We start from the raw sequence: 21,297 nt of genomic DNA, 5'->3' as shown, positions 1-21,297 counted from the left end.
CTAAAGTCCTCATTAGAGTAACCGGTTACTTTCTTATTAACCTTTTTTCTAAAAGCAAACAGCTCCTGTGGGGGTCTTTTCTGCATGTGGGTCAGAAAAGTTACCGAGACAATCCTGCAGTGAGGAAAGGGACATCTCTTTATGTTCGATTGTCATTGTGTGTGCGTCTGATTCGTTGCGTTGTTAAGTTGTGGTTTTTCATTTTGTGTAAAACGGTGAGTATTGCGTCACTAGGATTGCCTCTGTGGCCTCTCAGAGTTTGCGAGCATCACGTAGCTCCAGTGTTGAAACCGACTCATATGGAAATCCTGTCGCTCGACCCGAAACGTTTAGGCTCAGTGTGTAGGAACCTTCAGAAGTCCACAATGGTGTCAGACATGATGCCACAATGTGCCAAAACACGCGTTTCCTTAAATAAGAATGACCCCCCCATTGAATAAAGACCACAGATCCCACTGCATGAGTTTCTCACAAGACACCATACTCAATCTATTTAGCACACAATTACCTTTCCTCTCTGAAACTGGCTCTGCTATTTCAATGTATGGTAACAGTATTTGAAATGCATGGCCACGCCTTAGTAAGTTGTGGCCACGCCTTAGTAACACGTAGCCACAACTTATCTATCTTCGTGGCCACTCCTTAACGTCTTTAAAAAAGAATTCTGCCCATGTCACCAGAGGGGCTCCGTATTAATTTATATAATTACATTAGACAATTTAAAACAAAAAGAATCTAGTTAGCAAAGACTGAGAAGTTGCACACTCAGGGGGCGAAATGAAGCTGTTTGTTATCCAACAATAAAGGAGAAGAAGACGGTCGATAGCAGAGTGATTGAAGAAAGCAAGGAGGAAGAGCTGCTGCTGCTGAGCTGGACTTAGAGACAGACTGACTGACAGGCTGATAGACTGACTGACTGACTGGCTGATAGACTGGCTGACTGACTGGCTGATAGACTGGCTGACTGACTGGCTGATAGACTGGCTGACAGACTGGCTGATAGACTGGCTGACAGACTGGCTGATAGACTGGCTGACAGACTGACTGATAGACTGGCTGACTGACTGGCTGATAGACTGGCTGACAGACTGACTGATAGACTGGCTGACTGACTGGCTGATAGACTGGCTGACTGACTGGCTGATAGACTGGCTGACTGACTGGCTGATAGACTGGCTGACTGACTGGCTGATAGACTGGCTGACAGACTGACTGATAGACTGGCTGACAGACTGGCTGATAGACTGGCTGACAGACTGACTGATAGACTGGCTGACAGACTGACTGATAGACTGGCTGACAGACTGACTGATAGACTGGCTGACTGACTGGCTGATAGACTGGCTGACTGACTGGCTGATAGACTGGCTGACTGACTGGCTGATAGACTGGCTGACTGACTGGCTGATAGACTGGCTGACAGACTGGCTGATAGACTGGCTGACAGACTGACTGATAGACTGGCTGACAGACTGTCAGTCTGTTTACCTGCTGGACGGAACAACATGGCGGGTCAGGGAGGTGAGGAAGATGAGGATGAGGAAGGATGGACCACAGATTCAAATAGCAAAGAGGGAGATAGAGGAATAGAAGAGGAGAAAGTTGGTCTGAGAATGAAGGAAATAAACGGGAATTGTCAGAAAGCAGCTCAAAGAGATTCAATTCTATTCAGTGTATTTCTATAGCTCCAATTCACATCATGTCATCTCAGGTCACTTTCTAGATCCAGAACAACCAGATCATCCAGTCAGATTGATTCAAAGTTTTCTATCTAAGGAAAACCAGCTGATTGCATCGACTCATTGACTCTTCAGCAATCCCTCACACTAAGCATGCTTGTAGCGACAGTGGAGAGGAAAAACTCCCTTTGAACAGGAAGAAACCTCCAGCAGAACCAGGCTCAGTGTGAGCGGCCATCTGCTGAGGCCCACTGGGGTTCGATGTGAGAAGGAAGGGTGATAGAGAAGAAATAAAAATAATATTTGGATTCAGTGATAAACAGTCATTTCAGCCCGATTTTGATTTCAAGAGAAATAATTAAGAAAATTGTGGAAGTTAAATCAAGAAGGATTTGATTGATGGAAACGTTCTGGTAATTTTTAATAATGAGAAGCAAAGAATCAAAGCGTGGATGTTAAACACTGAGGTGGTAGATCTAAAAGTCATAGGAGAGAATAAAACAATGAGAGGAGTAATAACAGGAATACCAATTAACCAGGATTTAGATTAATTAGAGAGAAACATTACTGGAGGCTTTGTTAACAGCATCCAGAGACTTTATTAAAACCTAGAAGAAGAAATGATGGCAGCAGGGCCAGCACAGAAATACAACAGGATAGAACTACAACAACTAGAAGCTCCGCAGAAGCAGGGAAGAAAGTTCAAGGGCAAAGGAAGGAGACATGAACCAAGATCAGAATAAAGAAGAAAGAGAAGATAATTTCACTCCAACAGTAGAGAAACTGATTTTATTTCTAATCTCTGCTCAGAGCAGAAAACAATATCAGCATCAATGAGATGAAACGTTTCTGGGAATCAAAGAAGTTAGTTTGGAAAATAAAGTTAGAAGGTTGTTAAAAAGAACTAAAGCTGTTTGATAGTAAACTGGTAAAGTTTTCATTAATATAGATAGGAGAGAATTTTAAATAAAATTGATATACACATAATAGACAGTAAGAGGATATATTCATTATTAAGAATAAAACATAAATTATATTGTTAATATTAAATAGTGATTATATTAAATAAATAAATAATATTTGATTGTTATATTATTGATATAAGAAAGATAAATATATTGGTTAGAGTACGATCATTTATTTCCAGAGTCCATACCGACAGGTGGCGGTAATGAGAACTTTAAATTGTTTCCCGACCGCCATTAACCTCCACCAAAGAAGAAGAAAACAACAAGAAGCCGGACTGTTAGCATTAGCTTTAGCTTCCGTGTGCTAGCAGAGAGGCTGCTAATGTGTGAGTGTTTGCAGTGAGAATGTGTTGAGTCCAGCTGGAAGGAGAGTTTGTCAGCGAGCAGTTAACTCCTGCTGGAGAAACATTCCCAGAGTTTAAAGGAAGATTAGATCAGATCGAGGAGGAGAAGATGGATGATCAGCACAGACTGCTGGATTTCACCAGGATCCCCCAGATCATCTTACACCGGATAGGTAGGAACCACCTGATACTAACGCTGCCCTCATCAGGCTACCTGGAGACACTAGCCTAGGAACCATAGGTAGGAACCACCTGATACTAACGCTGCCCTCATCAGGCTACCTGGAGACACTAGCCTAGGAACCATAGGTAGGAACCACCTGATACTAACGCTGCCCTCATCAGGCTACCTGGAGACACTAGCCTAGGAACCATAGGTAGGAACCACCTGATACTAACGCTGCCCTCATCAGGCTACCTGGAGACACTAGCCTAGGAACCATAGGTAGGAACCACCTGATACTAACGCTGCCCTCATCAGGCTACCTGGAGACACTAGCCTAGGAACCATAGGTAGGAACCACCTGATACTAACGCTGCCCTCATCAGGCTACCTGGAGACACTAGCCTAGGAACCATAGGTAGGAACCACCTGATACTAACGCTGCCCTCATCAGGCTACCTGGAGACACTAGCCTAGGAACCATAGGTAGGAACCACCTGATACTAACGCTGCCCTCATCAGGCTACCTGGAGACACTAGCCTAGGAACCATAGGTAGGAACCACCTGATACTAACGCTGCCCTCATCAGGCTACCTGGAGACACTAGCCTAGGAACCATAGGTAGGAACCACCTGATACTAACGCTGCCCTCATCAGGCTACCTGGAGACACTAGCCTAGGAACCATAGGTAGGAACCACCTGATACTAACGCTGCCCTCATCAGGCTACCTGGAGACACTAGCCTAGGAACCATAGGTAGGAACCACCTGATACTAACGCTGCCCTCATCAGGCTACCTGGAGACACTAGCCTAGGAACCATAGGTAGGAACCACCTGATACTAACGCTGCCCTCATCAGGCTACCTGGAGACACTAGCCTAGGAACCATAGGTAGGAACCACCTGATACTAACGCTGCCCTCATCAGGCTACCTGGAGACACTAGCCTAGGAACCATAGGTAGGAACCACCTGATACTAACGCTGCCCTCATCAGGCTACCTGGAGACACTAGCCTAGGAACCATAGGTAGGAACCACCTGATACTAACGCTGCCCTCATCAGGCTACCTGGAGACACTAGCCTAGGAACCATAGGTAGGAACCACCTGATACTAACGCTGCCCTCATCAGGCTACCTGGAGACACTAGCCTAGGAACCATAGGTAGGAACCACCTGATACTAACGCTGCCCTCATCAGGCTACCTGGAGACACTAGCCTAGGAACCATAGGTAGGAACCACCTGATACTAACGCTGCCCTCATCAGGCTACCTGGAGACACTAGCCTAGGAACCATAGGTAGGAACCACCTGATACTAACGCTGCCCTCATCAGGCTACCTGGAGACACTAGCCTAGGAACCATAGGTAGGAACCACCTGATACTAACGCTGCCCTCATCAGGCTACCTGGAGACACTAGCCTAGGAACCATAGGTAGGAACCACCTGATACTAACGCTGCCCTCATCAGGCTACCTGGAGACACTAGCCTAGGAACCATAGGTAGGAACCACCTGATACTAACGCTGCCCTCATCAGGCTACCTGGAGACACTAGCCTAGGAACCATAGGTAGGAACCACCTGATACTAACGCTGCCCTCATCAGGCTACCTGGAGACACTAGCCTAGGAACCATAGGTAGGAACCACCTGATACTAACGCTGCCCTCATCAGGCTACCTGGAGACACTAGCCTAGGAACCATAGGTAGGAACCACCTGATACTAACGCTGCCCTCATCAGGCTACCTGGAGACACTAGCCTAGGAACCATAGGTAGGAACCACCTGATACTAACGCTGCCCTCATCAGGCTACCTGGAGACACTAGCCTAGGAACCATAGGTAGGAACCACCTGATACTAACGCTGCCCTCATCAGGCTACCTGGAGACACTAGCCTAGGAACCATAGGTAGGAACCACCTGATACTAACGCTGCCCTCATCAGGCTACCTGGAGACACTAGCCTAGGAACCATAGGTAGGAACCACCTGATACTAACGCTGCCCTCATCAGGCTACCTGGAGACACTAGCCTAGGAACCATAGGTAGGAACCACCTGATACTAACGCTGCCCTCATCAGGCTACCTGGAGACACTAGCCTAGGAACCATAGGTAGGAACCACCTGATACTAACGCTGCCCTCATCAGGCTACCTGGAGACACTAGCCTAGGAACCATAGGTAGGAACCACCTGATACTAACGCTGCCCTCATCAGGCTACCTGGAGACACTAGCCTAGGAACCATAGGTAGGAACCACCTGATACTAACGCTGCCCTCATCAGGCTACCTGGAGACACTAGCCTAGGAACCATAGGTAGGAACCACCTGATACTAACGCTGCCCTCATCAGGCTACCTGGAGACACTAGCCTAGGAACCATAGGTAGGAACCACCTGATACTAACGCTGCCCTCATCAGGCTACCTGGAGACACTAGCCTAGGAACCATAGGTAGGAACCACCTGATACTAACGCTGCCCTCATCAGGCTACCTGGAGACACTAGCCTAGGAACCATAGGTAGGAACCACCTGATACTAACGCTGCCCTCATCAGGCTACCTGGAGACACTAGCCTAGGAACCATAGGTAGGAACCACCTGATACTAACGCTGCCCTCATCAGGCTACCTGGAGACACTAGCCTAGGAACCATAGGTAGGAACCACCTGATACTAACGCTGCCCTCATCAGGCTACCTGGAGACACTAGCCTAGGAACCATAGGTAGGAACCACCTGATACTAACGCTGCCCTCATCAGGCTACCTGGAGACACTAGCCTAGGAACCATAGGTAGGAACCACCTGATACTAACGCTGCCCTCATCAGGCTACCTGGAGACACTAGCCTAGGAACCATAGGTAGGAACCACCTGATACTAACGCTGCCCTCATCAGGCTACCTGGAGACACTAGCCTAGGAACCATAGGTAGGAACCACCTGATACTAACGCTGCCCTCATCAGGCTACCTGGAGACACTAGCCTAGGAACCATAGGTAGGAACCACCTGATACTAACGCTGCCCTCATCAGGCTACCTGGAGACACTAGCCTAGGAACCATAGGTAGGAACCACCTGATACTAACGCTGCCCTCATCAGGCTACCTGGAGACACTAGCCTAGGAACCATAGGTAGGAACCACCTGATACTAACGCTGCCCTCATCAGGCTACCTGGAGACACTAGCCTAGGAACCATAGGTAGGAACCACCTGATACTAACGCTGCCCTCATCAGGCTACCTGGAGACACTAGCCTAGGAACCATAGGTAGGAACCACCTGATACTAACGCTGCCCTCATCAGGCTACCTGGAGACACTAGCCTAGGAACCATAGGTAGGAACCACCTGATACTAACGCTGCCCTCATCAGGCTACCTGGAGACACTAGCCTAGGAACCATAGGTAGGAACCACCTGATACTAACGCTGCCCTCATCAGGCTACCTGGAGACACTAGCCTAGGAACCATAGGTAGGAACCACCTGATACTAACGCTGCCCTCATCAGGCTACCTGGAGACACTAGCCTAGGAACCATAGGTAGGAACCACCTGATACTAACGCTGCCCTCATCAGGCTACCTGGAGACACTAGCCTAGGAACCATAGGTAGGAACCACCTGATACTAACGCTGCCCTCATCAGGCTACCTGGAGACACTAGCCTAGGAACCATAGGTAGGAACCACCTGATACTAACGCTGCCCTCATCAGGCTACCTGGAGACACTAGCCTAGGAACCATAGGTAGGAACCACCTGATACTAACGCTGCCCTCATCAGGCTACCTGGAGACACTAGCCTAGGAACCATAGGTAGGAACCACCTGATACTAACGCTGCCCTCATCAGGCTACCTGGAGACACTAGCCTAGGAACCATAGGTAGGAACCACCTGATACTAACGCTGCCCTCATCAGGCTACCTGGAGACACTAGCCTAGGAACCATAGGTAGGAACCACCTGATACTAACGCTGCCCTCATCAGGCTACCTGGAGACACTAGCCTAGGAACCATAGGTAGGAACCACCTGATACTAACGCTGCCCTCATCAGGCTACCTGGAGACACTAGCCTAGGAACCATAGGTAGGAACCACCTGATACTAACGCTGCCCTCATCAGGCTACCTGGAGACACTAGCCTAGGAACCATAGGTAGGAACCACCTGATACTAACGCTGCCCTCATCAGGCTACCTGGAGACACTAGCCTAGGAACCATAGGTAGGAACCACCTGATACTAACGCTGCCCTCATCAGGCTACCTGGAGACACTAGCCTAGGAACCATAGGTAGGAACCACCTGATACTAACGCTGCCCTCATCAGGCTACCTGGAGACACTAGCCTAGGAACCATAGGTAGGAACCACCTGATACTAACGCTGCCCTCATCAGGCTACCTGGAGACACTAGCCTAGGAACCATAGGTAGGAACCACCTGATACTAACGCTGCCCTCATCAGGCTACCTGGAGACACTAGCCTAGGAACCATAGGTAGGAACCACCTGATACTAACGCTGCCCTCATCAGGCTACCTGGAGACACTAGCCTAGGAACCATAGGTAGGAACCACCTGATACTAACGCTGCCCTCATCAGGCTACCTGGAGACACTAGCCTAGGAACCATAGGTAGGAACCACCTGATACTAACGCTGCCCTCATCAGGCTACCTGGAGACACTAGCCTAGGAACCATAGGTAGGAACCACCTGATACTAACGCTGCCCTCATCAGGCTACCTGGAGACACTAGCCTAGGAACCATAGGTAGGAACCACCTGATACTAACGCTGCCCTCATCAGGCTACCTGGAGACACTAGCCTAGGAACCATAGGTAGGAACCACCTGATACTAACGCTGCCCTCATCAGGCTACCTGGAGACACTAGCCTAGGAACCATAGGTAGGAACCACCTGATACTAACGCTGCCCTCATCAGGCTACCTGGAGACACTAGCCTAGGAACCATAGGTAGGAACCACCTGATACTAACGCTGCCCTCATCAGGCTACCTGGAGACACTAGCCTAGGAACCATAGGTAGGAACCACCTGATACTAACGCTGCCCTCATCAGGCTACCTGGAGACACTAGCCTAGGAACCATAGGTAGGAACCACCTGATACTAACGCTGCCCTCATCAGGCTACCTGGAGACACTAGCCTAGGAACCATAGGTAGGAACCACCTGATACTAACGCTGCCCTCATCAGGCTACCTGGAGACACTAGCCTAGGAACCATAGGTAGGAACCACCTGATACTAACGCTGCCCTCATCAGGCTACCTGGAGACACTAGCCTAGGAACCATAGGTAGGAACCACCTGATACTAACGCTGCCCTCATCAGGCTACCTGGAGACACTAGCCTAGGAACCATAGGTAGGAACCACCTGATACTAACGCTGCCCTCATCAGGCTACCTGGAGACACTAGCCTAGGAACCATAGGTAGGAACCACCTGATACTAACGCTGCCCTCATCAGGCTACCTGGAGACACTAGCCTAGGAACCATAGGTAGGAACCACCTGATACTAACGCTGCCCTCATCAGGCTACCTGGAGACACTAGCCTAGGAACCATAGGTAGGAACCACCTGATACTAACGCTGCCCTCATCAGGCTACCTGGAGACACTAGCCTAGGAACCATAGGTAGGAACCACCTGATACTAACGCTGCCCTCATCAGGCTACCTGGAGACACTAGCCTAGGAACCATAGGTAGGAACCACCTGATACTAACGCTGCCCTCATCAGGCTACCTGGAGACACTAGCCTAGGAACCATAGGTAGGAACCACCTGATACTAACGCTGCCCTCATCAGGCTACCTGGAGACACTAGCCTAGGAACCATAGGTAGGAACCACCTGATACTAACGCTGCCCTCATCAGGCTACCTGGAGACACTAGCCTAGGAACCATAGGTAGGAACCACCTGATACTAACGCTGCCCTCATCAGGCTACCTGGAGACACTAGCCTAGGAACCATAGGTAGGAACCACCTGATACTAACGCTGCCCTCATCAGGCTACCTGGAGACACTAGCCTAGGAACCATAGGTAGGAACCACCTGATACTAACGCTGCCCTCATCAGGCTACCTGGAGACACTAGCCTAGGAACCATAGGTAGGAACCACCTGATACTAACGCTGCCCTCATCAGGCTACCTGGAGACACTAGCCTAGGAACCATAGGTAGGAACCACCTGATACTAACGCTGCCCTCATCAGGCTACCTGGAGACACTAGCCTAGGAACCATAGGTAGGAACCACCTGATACTAACGCTGCCCTCATCAGGCTACCTGGAGACACTAGCCTAGGAACCATAGGTAGGAACCACCTGATACTAACGCTGCCCTCATCAGGCTACCTGGAGACACTAGCCTAGGAACCATAGGTAGGAACCACCTGATACTAACGCTGCCCTCATCAGGCTACCTGGAGACACTAGCCTAGGAACCATAGGTAGGAACCACCTGATACTAACGCTGCCCTCATCAGGCTACCTGGAGACACTAGCCTAGGAACCATAGGTAGGAACCACCTGATACTAACGCTGCCCTCATCAGGCTACCTGGAGACACTAGCCTAGGAACCATAGGTAGGAACCACCTGATACTAACGCTGCCCTCATCAGGCTACCTGGAGACACTAGCCTAGGAACCATAGGTAGGAACCACCTGATACTAACGCTGCCCTCATCAGGCTACCTGGAGACACTAGCCTAGGAACCATAGGTAGGAACCACCTGATACTAACGCTGCCCTCATCAGGCTACCTGGAGACACTAGCCTAGGAACCATAGGTAGGAACCACCTGATACTAACGCTGCCCTCATCAGGCTACCTGGAGACACTAGCCTAGGAACCATAGGTAGGAACCACCTGATACTAACGCTGCCCTCATCAGGCTACCTGGAGACACTAGCCTAGGAACCATAGGTAGGAACCACCTGATACTAACGCTGCCCTCATCAGGCTACCTGGAGACACTAGCCTAGGAACCATAGGTAGGAACCACCTGATACTAACGCTGCCCTCATCAGGCTACCTGGAGACACTAGCCTAGGAACCATAGGTAGGAACCACCTGATACTAACGCTGCCCTCATCAGGCTACCTGGAGACACTAGCCTAGGAACCATAGGTAGGAACCACCTGATACTAACGCTGCCCTCATCAGGCTACCTGGAGACACTAGCCTAGGAACCATAGGTAGGAACCACCTGATACTAACGCTGCCCTCATCAGGCTACCTGGAGACACTAGCCTAGGAACCATAGGTAGGAACCACCTGATACTAACGCTGCCCTCATCAGGCTACCTGGAGACACTAGCCTAGGAACCATAGGTAGGAACCACCTGATACTAACGCTGCCCTCATCAGGCTACCTGGAGACACTAGCCTAGGAACCATAGGTAGGAACCACCTGATACTAACGCTGCCCTCATCAGGCTACCTGGAGACACTAGCCTAGGAACCATAGGTAGGAACCACCTGATACTAACGCTGCCCTCATCAGGCTACCTGGAGACACTAGCCTAGGAACCATAGGTAGGAACCACCTGATACTAACGCTGCCCTCATCAGGCTACCTGGAGACACTAGCCTAGGAACCATAGGTAGGAACCACCTGATACTAACGCTGCCCTCATCAGGCTACCTGGAGACACTAGCCTAGGAACCATAGGTAGGAACCACCTGATACTAACGCTGCCCTCATCAGGCTACCTGGAGACACTAGCCTAGGAACCATAGGTAGGAACCACCTGATACTAACGCTGCCCTCATCAGGCTACCTGGAGACACTAGCCTAGGAACCATAGGTAGGAACCACCTGATACTAACGCTGCCCTCATCAGGCTACCTGGAGACACTAGCCTAGGAACCATAGGTAGGAACCACCTGATACTAACGCTGCCCTCATCAGGCTACCTGGAGACACTAGCCTAGGAACCATAGGTAGGAACCACCTGATACTAACGCTGCCCTCATCAGGCTACCTGGAGACACTAGCCTAGGAACCATAGGTAGGAACCACCTGATACTAACGCTGCCCTCATCAGGCTACCTGGAGACACTAGCCTAGGAACCATAGGTAGGAACCACCTGATACTAACGCTGCCCTCATCAGGCTACCTGGAGACACTAGCCTAGGAACCATAGGTAGGAACCACCTGATACTAACGCTGCCCTCATCAGGCTACCTGGAGACACTAGCCTAGGAACCATAGGTAGGAACCACCTGATACTAACGCTGCCCTCATCAGGCTACCTGGAGACACTAGCCTAGGAACCATAGGTAGGAACCACCTGATACTAACGCTGCCCTCATCAGGCTACCTGGAGACACTAGCCTAGGAACCATAGGTAGGAACCACCTGATACTAACGCTGCCCTCATCAGGCTACCTGGAGACACTAGCCTAGGAACCATAGGTAGGAACCACCTGATACTAACGCTGCCCTCATCAGGCTACCTGGAGACACTAGCCTAGGAACCATAGGTAGGAACCACCTGATACTAACGCTGCCCTCATCAGGCTACCTGGAGACACTAGCCTAGGAACCATAGGTAGGAACCACCTGATACTAACGCTGCCCTCATCAGGCTACCTGGAGACACTAGCCTAGGAACCATAGGTAGGAACCACCTGATACTAACGCTGCCCTCATCAGGCTACCTGGAGACACTAGCCTAGGAACCATAGGTAGGAACCACCTGATACTAACGCTGCCCTCATCAGGCTACCTGGAGACACTAGCCTAGGAACCATAGGTAGGAACCACCTGATACTAACGCTGCCCTCATCAGGCTACCTGGAGACACTAGCCTAGGAACCATAGGTAGGAACCACCTGATACTAACGCTGCCCTCATCAGGCTACCTGGAGACACTAGCCTAGGAACCATAGGTAGGAACCACCTGATACTAACGCTGCCCTCATCAGGCTACCTGGAGACACTAGCCTAGGAACCATAGGTAGGAACCACCTGATACTAACGCTGCCCTCATCAGGCTACCTGGAGACACTAGCCTAGGAACCATAGGTAGGAACCACCTGATACTAACGCTGCCCTCATCAGGCTACCTGGAGACACTAGCCTAGGAACCATAGGTAGGAACCACCTGATACTAACGCTGCCCTCATCAGGCTACCTGGAGACACTAGCCTAGGAACCATAGGTAGGAACCACCTGATACTAACGCTGCCCTCATCAGGCTACCTGGAGACACTAGCCTAGGAACCATAGGTAGGAACCACCTGATACTAACGCTGCCCTCATCAGGCTACCTGGAGACACTAGCCTAGGAACCATAGGTAGGAACCACCTGATACTAACGCTGCCCTCATCAGGCTACCTGGAGACACTAGCCTAGGAACCATAGGTAGGAACCACCTGATACTAACGCTGCCCTCATCAGGCTACCTGGAGACACTAGCCTAGGAACCATAGGTAGGAACCACCTGATACTAACGCTGCCCTCATCAGGCTACCTGGAGACACTAGCCTAGGAACCATAGGTAGGAACCACCTGATACTAACGCTGCCCTCATCAGGCTACCTGGAGACACTAGCCTAGGAACCATAGGTAGGAACCACCTGATACTAACGCTGCCCTCATCAGGCTACCTGGAGACACTAGCCTAGGAACCATAGGTAGGAACCACCTGATACTAACGCTGCCCTCATCAGGCTACCTGGAGACACTAGCCTAGGAACCATAGGTAGGAACCACCTGATACTAACGCTGCCCTCATCAGGCTACCTGGAGACACTAGCCTAGGAACCATAGGTAGGAACCACCTGATACTAACGCTGCCCTCATCAGGCTACCTGGAGACACTAGCCTAGGAACCATAGGTAGGAACCACCTGATACTAACGCTGCCCTCATCAGGCTACCTGGAGACACTAGCCTAGGAACCATAGGTAGGAACCACCTGATACTAACGCTGCCCTCATCAGGCTACCTGGAGACACTAGCCTAGGAACCATAGGTAGGAACCACCTGATACTAACGCTGCCCTCATCAGGCTACCTGGAGACACTAGCCTAGGAACCATAGGTAGGAACCACCTGATACTAACGCTGCCCTCATCAGGCTACCTGGAGACACTAGCCTAGGAACCATAGGTAGGAACCACCTGATACTAACGCTGCCCTCATCAGGCTACCTGGAGACACTAGCCTAGGAACCATAGGTAGGAACCACCTGATACTAACGCTGCCCTCATCAGGCTACCTGGAGACACTAGCCTAGGAACCATAGGTAGGAACCACCTGATACTAACGCTGCCCTCATCAGGCTACCTGGAGACACTAGCCTAGGAACCATAGGTAGGAACCACCTGATACTAACGCTGCCCTCATCAGGCTACCTGGAGACACTAGCCTAGGAACCATAGGTAGGAACCACCTGATACTAACGCTGCCCTCATCAGGCTACCTGGAGACACTAGCCTAGGAACCATAGGTAGGAACCACCTGATACTAACGCTGCCCTCATCAGGCTACCTGGAGACACTAGCCTAGGAACCATAGGTAGGAACCACCTGATACTAACGCTGCCCTCATCAGGCTACCTGGAGACACTAGCCTAGGAACCATAGGTAGGAACCACCTGATACTAACGCCGCCCTCATCAGGCTACCTGGAGACACTAGCCTAGGAACCATAGGTAGGAACCGCCTGATACTAACGCCGCCCTCATCAGGCTACCTGGAGACACTAGCCTAGGAACCATAGGTAGGAACCACCTGATACTAACGCTGCCCTCATCAGGCTACCTGGAGACACTAACCTAGGAACCATAGGTAGGAACCACCTGATACTAACGCTGCCCTCATCAGGCTACCTGGAGACACTAGCTTAGGAACCATAGGTAGGAACCACCTGATACTAACGCCGCCCTCATCAGGCTACCTGGAGACACTAGCCTAGGAACCATAGGTAGGAACCACCTGATACTAACGCTGCCCTCATCAGGCTACCTGGAGACACTAGCCTAGGAACCATAGGTAGGAACCACCTGATACTAACGCTGCCCTCATCAGGCTACCTGGAGACACTAGCCTAGGAACCATAGGTAGGAACCACCTGATACTAACGCTGCCCTCATCAGGCTACCTGGAGACACTAGCCTAGGAACCATAGGTAGGAACCACCTGATACTAACGCTGCCCTCATCAGGCTACCTGGAGACACTAGCCTAGGAACCATAGGTAGGAACCACCTGATACTAACGCTGCCCTCATCAGGCTACCTGGAGACACTAGCCTAGGAACCATAGGTAGGAACCACCTGATACTAATGCTGCCCTCATCAGGCTACCTGGAGACACTAGCCTAGGAACCATAGGTAGGAACCACCTGATACTAACGCTGCCCTCATCAGGCTACCTGGAGACACTAGCCTAGGAACCATAGGTAGGAACCACCTGATACTAACGCTGCCCTCATCAGGCTACCTGGAGACACTAGCCTAGGAACCATAGGTAGGAACCACCTGATACTAACGCTGCCCTCATCAGGCTACCTGGAGACACTAGCCTAGGAACCATAGGTAGGAACCACCTGATACTAACGCTGCCCTCATCAGGCAACCTGGAGACACTAGCCTAGGAACCATAGGTAGGAACCACCTGATACTAACGCTGCCCTCATCAGGCAACCTGGAGACACTAGCCTAGGAACCATAGGTAGGAACCACCTGATACTAACGCTGCCCTCATCAGGCTACCTGGAGACACTAGCCTAGGAACCATAGGTAGGAACCACCTGATACTAACGCTGCCCTCATCAGGCTACCTGGAGACACTAGCCTAGGAACCATAGGTAGGAACCACCTGATACTAACGCTGCCCTCATCAGGCTACCTGGAGACACTAGCCTAGGAACCATAGGTAGGAACCACCTGATACTAACGCTGCCCTCATCAGGCTACCTGGAGACACTAGCCTAGGAACCATAGGTAGGAACCACCTGATACTAACGCTGCTCTCATCAGGCTACCTGGAGACACTAGCCTAGGAACCATAGGTAGGAACCACCTGATACTAACGCTGCCCTCATCAGGCTACCTGGAGACACTAGCCTAGGAACCATAGGTAGGAACCACCTGATACTAACGCTGCCCTCATCAGGCAACCTGGAGACACTAGCCTAGGAACCATAGGTAGGAACCACCTGATACTAACGCTGCCCTCATCAGGCTACCTGGAGATACTAGCCTAGGAACCATAGGTAGGAACCACCTGATACTAACGCTGCTCTCATCAGGCTACCTGGAGACACTAGCCTAGGAACCATAGGTAGGAACCACCTGATACTAACGCTGCCCTCATCAGGCTACCTGGAGACACTAGCCTAGGAACCATTGGTAGGAACCACCTGATACTAACGCTGCCCTCATCAGGCAACCTGGAGACACTAGCCTAGGAACCATAGGTAGGAACCACCTGATACTAACGCTGCCCTCATCAGGCAACCTGGAGACACTAGCCTAGGAACCATAGGTAGGAACCACCTGATACTAACGCTGCCCTCATCAGGCTACCTGGAGACACTAGCCTAGGAACCATAGGTAGGAACCACCTGATACTAATGCTGCCCTCATCAGGCTACCTGGAGACACTAGCCTAGGAACCATAGGTAGGAACCACCTGATACTAACGCTGCCCTCATCAGGCTACCTGGAGACACTAGCCTAGGAACCATAGGTAGGAACCACCTGATACTAACGCTGCCCTCATCAGGCTACCTGGAGATACTAGCCTAGGAACCATAGGTAGGAACCACCTGATACTAACGCTGCTCTCATCAGGCTACCTGGAGACACTAGCCTAGGAACCATAGGTAGGAACCACCTGATACTAACGCTGCCCTCATCAGGCTACCTGGAGACACTAGCCTAGGAACCATTGGTAGGAACCACCTGATACTAACGCTGCCCTCATCAGGCAACCTGGAGACACTAGCCTAGGAACCATAGGTAGGAACCACCTGATACTAACGCTGCCCTCATCAGGCAACCTGGAGACACTAGCCTAGGAACCATAGGTAGGAACCACCTGATACTAACGCTGCCCTCATCAGGCTACCTGGAGACACTAGCCTAGGAACCATAGGTAGGAACCACCTGATACTAACGCTGCCCTCATCAGGCTACCTGGAGACACTAGCCTAGGAACCATAGGTAGGAACCACCTGATACTAATGCTGCCCTCATCAGGCTACCTGGAGACACTAGCCTAGGAACCATAGGTAGGAACCACCTGATACTAACGCTGCCCTCATCAGGCTACCTGGAGACACTAGCCTAGGAACCATAGGTAGGAACCACCTGATACTAATGCTGCCCTCATCAGGCTACCTGGAGACACTAGCCTAGGAACCATAGGTAGGAACCACCTGATACTAACGCTGCCCTCATCAGGCTACCTGGAGACACTAGCCTAGGAACCATAGGTAGGAACCACCTGATGCCACTGGCCCCAGTGCTGCCCCTACAGCTGGCCCTACCGCTTCCTCCCCCTCCCTGTCGGCTAGTACTGACACTGCACAAATAAAAAGTCTTGCTAGAGCATAGCTTGTTTACTGTCCAGTAGCATGCTAAAGTTAGCTATAGATGCTTAGCTATAGATGTAGCTTGATGCTACAGAGACACAAATAGTTGCATCTAGACTATCTGTAATATGATTACACATATTTGATTTACACATTAATTTAAAACATTTTCACTGAGCGGTGGTGAGTCTGCAGTAACATTACGTCTTTCTCCTGTGTTTGTCTTTCCAGACCTCCTGCAGGTTGGAAAAGAGGAGGATTTCTCTGAGCAGCAGCTCTGGAAACAGGAGAGGAATTCCAGTTTGGACCAAGAGGAACCAGAACCTCTGCAGATGAAAGAAGAGCAGCTAAAGCCAGAAGATCCCTGGACTAAAGAGGAAACCATGGAGCTCCCCATCAGTGAGCAGGAGGAGCAGCTGCTCCTCAAGCAGGAGGAAGGAGAGACCTTTATGACAGAAAGGGACCACATTGAACCAATCAGGAACCAAGTCATCTGTCAGGACTTTAGTGGCCTTCAGGACCAGGAACCAGAAGAAATGAATCCTAAAGACTCCGGATCAGATGAAGGATCCAAACAGAATCAGAGATGTCAGAAAACATTCAAAGGACGAAAGATTTATGAGTGTCTGTCCTGTGGGAAAAGCTTTATGCAGAAATCTTATCTTGATACACACATCAGAACTCACACTGGGCAGAAACCTTTCTCCTGTAAAATCTGTGGTAAAAGTTTTACTGAAAAACGTAACTTGACTCATCACATGACATCTCATTCTGGTGAAAGGCCTTTTTCCTGTAAGACCTGCGGAAAAATGTTTAAAAGAAAAGATGTTTTGAATGAACATATGAGAACTCACTCAGGGGAGAAGCCGTTTGGATGTCCGTTGTGTGGAAAAAGCTTTACTAACAAAACTAATCTTGACAAACACAGGAGAACTCACTCTGGTGAGAAGCCGTTCTCCTGTAAGATTTGTGAAAAAAGTTTTTCTGAAAAAGGCAGCTTGACCGACCACATGAGAACACACACAGGGGAGAAACCCTTTAAATGTCTGTTCTGTGGAAAAAGCTTTGCTCAGAAATCTGTTCTCAGCAGACACATTAGAATTCACACAGGGGAGAAGCTCTTTTCTTGTACGATTTGCGGTAAAAGTTTTACTGAAAAGGGTAGTTTGACTCAACACAGGACAACTCACTCAGATGAAAGACCTTTTTCATGTAAGACCTGTGGAAAAATGTTCAAAAGAAGAGCTTTATTAAATATACATATGGCAACTCACACAGGTGAGAAACCTTTTAAATGTCTGTCCTGTGGAAAAAATTTCACTAAGAAAAGCAGTCTTGATCGACACATCCGAACTCACACCGGGGAAAAACCTTTCTCCTGTAAAATCTGTGGTAAAAGTTTTACTCGTAAAAGTAATCTTTCCTCTCACATGACGGCTCACGGTTAGAAATGTTTTTTATGCAAAGCATGTGGAACGAGTTATATTTAAAAAAAGATGAGAACTCGGAGATGTTAGACCAGTGCTTTCCATTTCTGCTCTCTGGGCTCACCGCCCTGCGCGTCTTAGATGTTTCCAGCTTTCACACACCTGATAACTGATGAAACACAATCATCTGAATAAGGTACAGGGCAGTGTGGGGTGAAAAACACTGTTAGACACCACAGGAAGGAATAGGAGACCTTTTCCATGTCTACCTAATGTGACAATGAGAAAGTCACAGGTTAAAGGGCAGCGGTTGACTGTTTCCATGGAAACTAGAACAGATAAGGTCTGATATTGTAAACCTGGTAAATATTTAAACAAAGAGAAGAACTGGAGTCTGTAGTTCACTGTTAACCTGAAGCCCTAAATCACTGAAACATGTTTGAAAAACTAATTTAGATTAAAGATTTTAGTTTCATTTGATTTAAGGTTGAAATTACAGATCAGTTTAAAACAAACTTTGACTTATTAAAAACCTTTAGGATTAACATTTTTAAAGAGTCTGATGCTTCTTTAAAGTTTAATATCTCTGCTTTTTAAAGACTTGTTCTGGTGTAATTTCCCAGAACTCGTTCTCTGCTACACGTTTTATTTACCTGACATGATTACAGGAAGCTGTTGAATGTTTTTTACACCATTTTTTTATGATTGCACTATTTTTTGCTGGGTATTTTTTTCATACTGTAATCATGTCTTGACTAATGAACTGGGCAGCAATAAAAACCTTCTGGAACATCATTTCTATTTTTTCCATGTTTTCTCTGATATTTATCTCTAATTCATATTTTTAATGGGATTAAAATGTTCAAAGGTTGATAAAGGAACCTGCCTTCAGATCTTATTTCCAATGTTTGGTTAATTGAATCATTTCAGATTTAGTTTAAATAAAAGCGGCGCGTGTATGACATCATCAGCGTGCGCCGGCTACCGTTCCTTCATCCTGTAGCTGAACTGCTGCTAGTTTTCCTCTCATGCCTGGAAGATGTCTAGTGCTGCTACCACAGATGATCTCGCTCTCCAGATGAACGATTCAGATGAGCTAGAATGAATAGAAGGGGTAGAGCGTAGCTGCCTGTGGCCCGGGCTGCCTGGCACTACTACAGTCCAGCACGCCGATGACGTCATAAACACGCCGCTTTGTTTTAAAGAAATATAAAAATCTAACGGTGGATGTCTGGGGGCCAGTGATTGGCCTCCATGTTCTGAATGCTGGCGTACCATAAAGAATAAATGATGAACAGTTTAGTTTGTGCCTTCAAGTCGTTGCCCATAGGAAGACGTTACTTGGATATAACCTAACGGAATATCTTCAGAACGGCTCCAAATGACACTAAACTCAGATGGGAGAGTAGAACATGATGGAATAATGGAAAATCAAGGAACCGATGGAAAAAAACAGTGTTCCCCTTTAAAGTGAACGCTGAAGCAGGTCAGGAACTCAAGTCCCTGATCTAAGATAACTAGTCCTAAAAGGTCAAAGGTCAACCGGTTGATGCTTCACACGCATAGTGTAAACATTTTCACATTATTTCCCAGATCTTTGTTATAAATTGTTTTATTAGTCTATAAACATTGAATAAGCAGCGACCATAAGAGGGACAATCTAATTATATATAAATTATTATATATATATTTATATATAATATAAATATATAATTTATATAAATATATAAATAATAATCCTCACTTAAAATGCACGGCTCATAACATAAAGGAAGCACGTGTGTAACATCCTGGATCTAAATGAAGGAAATATTCTGATTAAATCTGCTGATAATATAATCCCACTGTCTGCTTTCCTCCTGCAGGACCTGCTGATCCACTCCAGACCAGGCAGGGTCCGTTCCATCAAGCAGGTTTACTGGAAAATCTACGTTTTCTTATCCAGAAATCAGGGAAACTCTGACTTTTCCTCATCCTCTGTTGCCATAGTAACATCCTCCCAGAGCTAACCTGGTCAGCAGCAGGTTTCCTTCAGTAAACTCAGTGTCCTCTGTCTCCGCTCTGCTTACAGCCGATCACGCTGCTTTAGTTCCTGATTTAGTCTGATTTTAGGCAGAGTTTGGTGTTTAAAAATGTGTAAATCATTCTCTAGGTCCGTTAGACACATGAGGTTTAAAAACAAACACTGCATGTCTGTTTGACGAGGATCTTATTAAAGAATGATCGGCGTATAGGGAGAGGATTTTACAGCTCAGCGACAGGAGAGGAGATTACTGATGATATTTAATATGAGTGAGATGAGGATCATTTTATTTTTATATAATTATATGGAAGGTATACTAACCACTAAAACCTGTCTAAGAACGACCATTTATCAGGATGATAACATCCAGAGCGGCTGCAAACAGCCACTCAGTGTTTACTGTGTTAAAGAACCCATGAGATGATGAACAGGTTCTATTTATTAGAACATTTTCATTCCTCACCTGCTGCCAGATGATGTCACCTAAATAGATGCATTGATCTACGACCATTATAGAAATAATTCTGCAACGTATCGCGGTCACAGCACTCTATGGCAAGCAGTTTGATATTCATTAGTTTAACAAAACATGTATCCCTGATATCTTTGTCCAAATGACCATTTCAAACGAAATGACATCCTTCACATCTAGAATAAACATTCTGGATGTATAGATCTACATATTACTATATTACTGAGCGCCAAAGAACGTATTTCATTGATGTTCTGCATCTGCTTCTGTCTCCTTGAACCCCAGTGGGCCTCAGCAGATGGCCGCTCACACTGAGCCTGGTTCTGCTGGAGGTTTCTTCCTGTTCAAAGGGAGTTTTTCCTCTCCACTGTCGCTACAAGCATGATTGGTGTGAGGGATTGTGTTTTACCTGGTGTTTAACTATTCCTGATGTGACTGTAGAGGCGCCTGGCCTCAGACGCAGCACAGAGCCGTTAGCTTCAGCACAGAGCCGTTAGCTTCAGCACAGAGCCGTTAGCTTCAGCGCAGAACCGTTAGCTTCAGCGCAGAGCCGTTAGCTTCAGCACAGAGCTGTTAGCTTCAGCGCAGAGCCGTTAGCTTCAGCACAGAGCCGTTAGCTTCAGTGCACAGAGCCGTTAGCTTCAGCGC

At 48.6% G+C, this 21,297-nt stretch overlaps 1 protein-coding gene across 1 annotated transcript; it reads left to right on the top strand.

The window, feature by feature from the left end:
- The first annotated feature begins 2,890 nt into the window (after positions 1-2,890).
- LOC119776813 (zinc finger protein OZF-like) lies at positions 2,891-18,196 on the top strand. Its single transcript, XM_038275431.1, has 2 exons — positions 2,891-3,164; positions 16,959-18,196. The coding sequence occupies exons 1-2, from the start codon at positions 3,101-3,103 to the stop codon at positions 18,173-18,175; spliced, it is 1,281 nt and encodes a 426-aa protein (XP_038131359.1). The 5' UTR covers positions 2,891-3,100; the 3' UTR covers positions 18,176-18,196.
- Positions 18,197-21,297: the final 3,101 nt, after the last annotated feature.

The sequence above is a fragment of the Cyprinodon tularosa genome, unplaced genomic scaffold (genome assembly GCF_016077235.1).
Source record: "Cyprinodon tularosa strain WSP-4 unplaced genomic scaffold, ASM1607723v1 ctg958, whole genome shotgun sequence".
Lineage (NCBI taxonomy): Eukaryota > Metazoa > Chordata > Actinopteri > Cyprinodontiformes > Cyprinodontidae > Cyprinodon > Cyprinodon tularosa.
The sequence above is the reverse complement of the archived record's forward strand: the minus strand, read 5'-3'. Positions and strand labels throughout refer to the sequence as shown.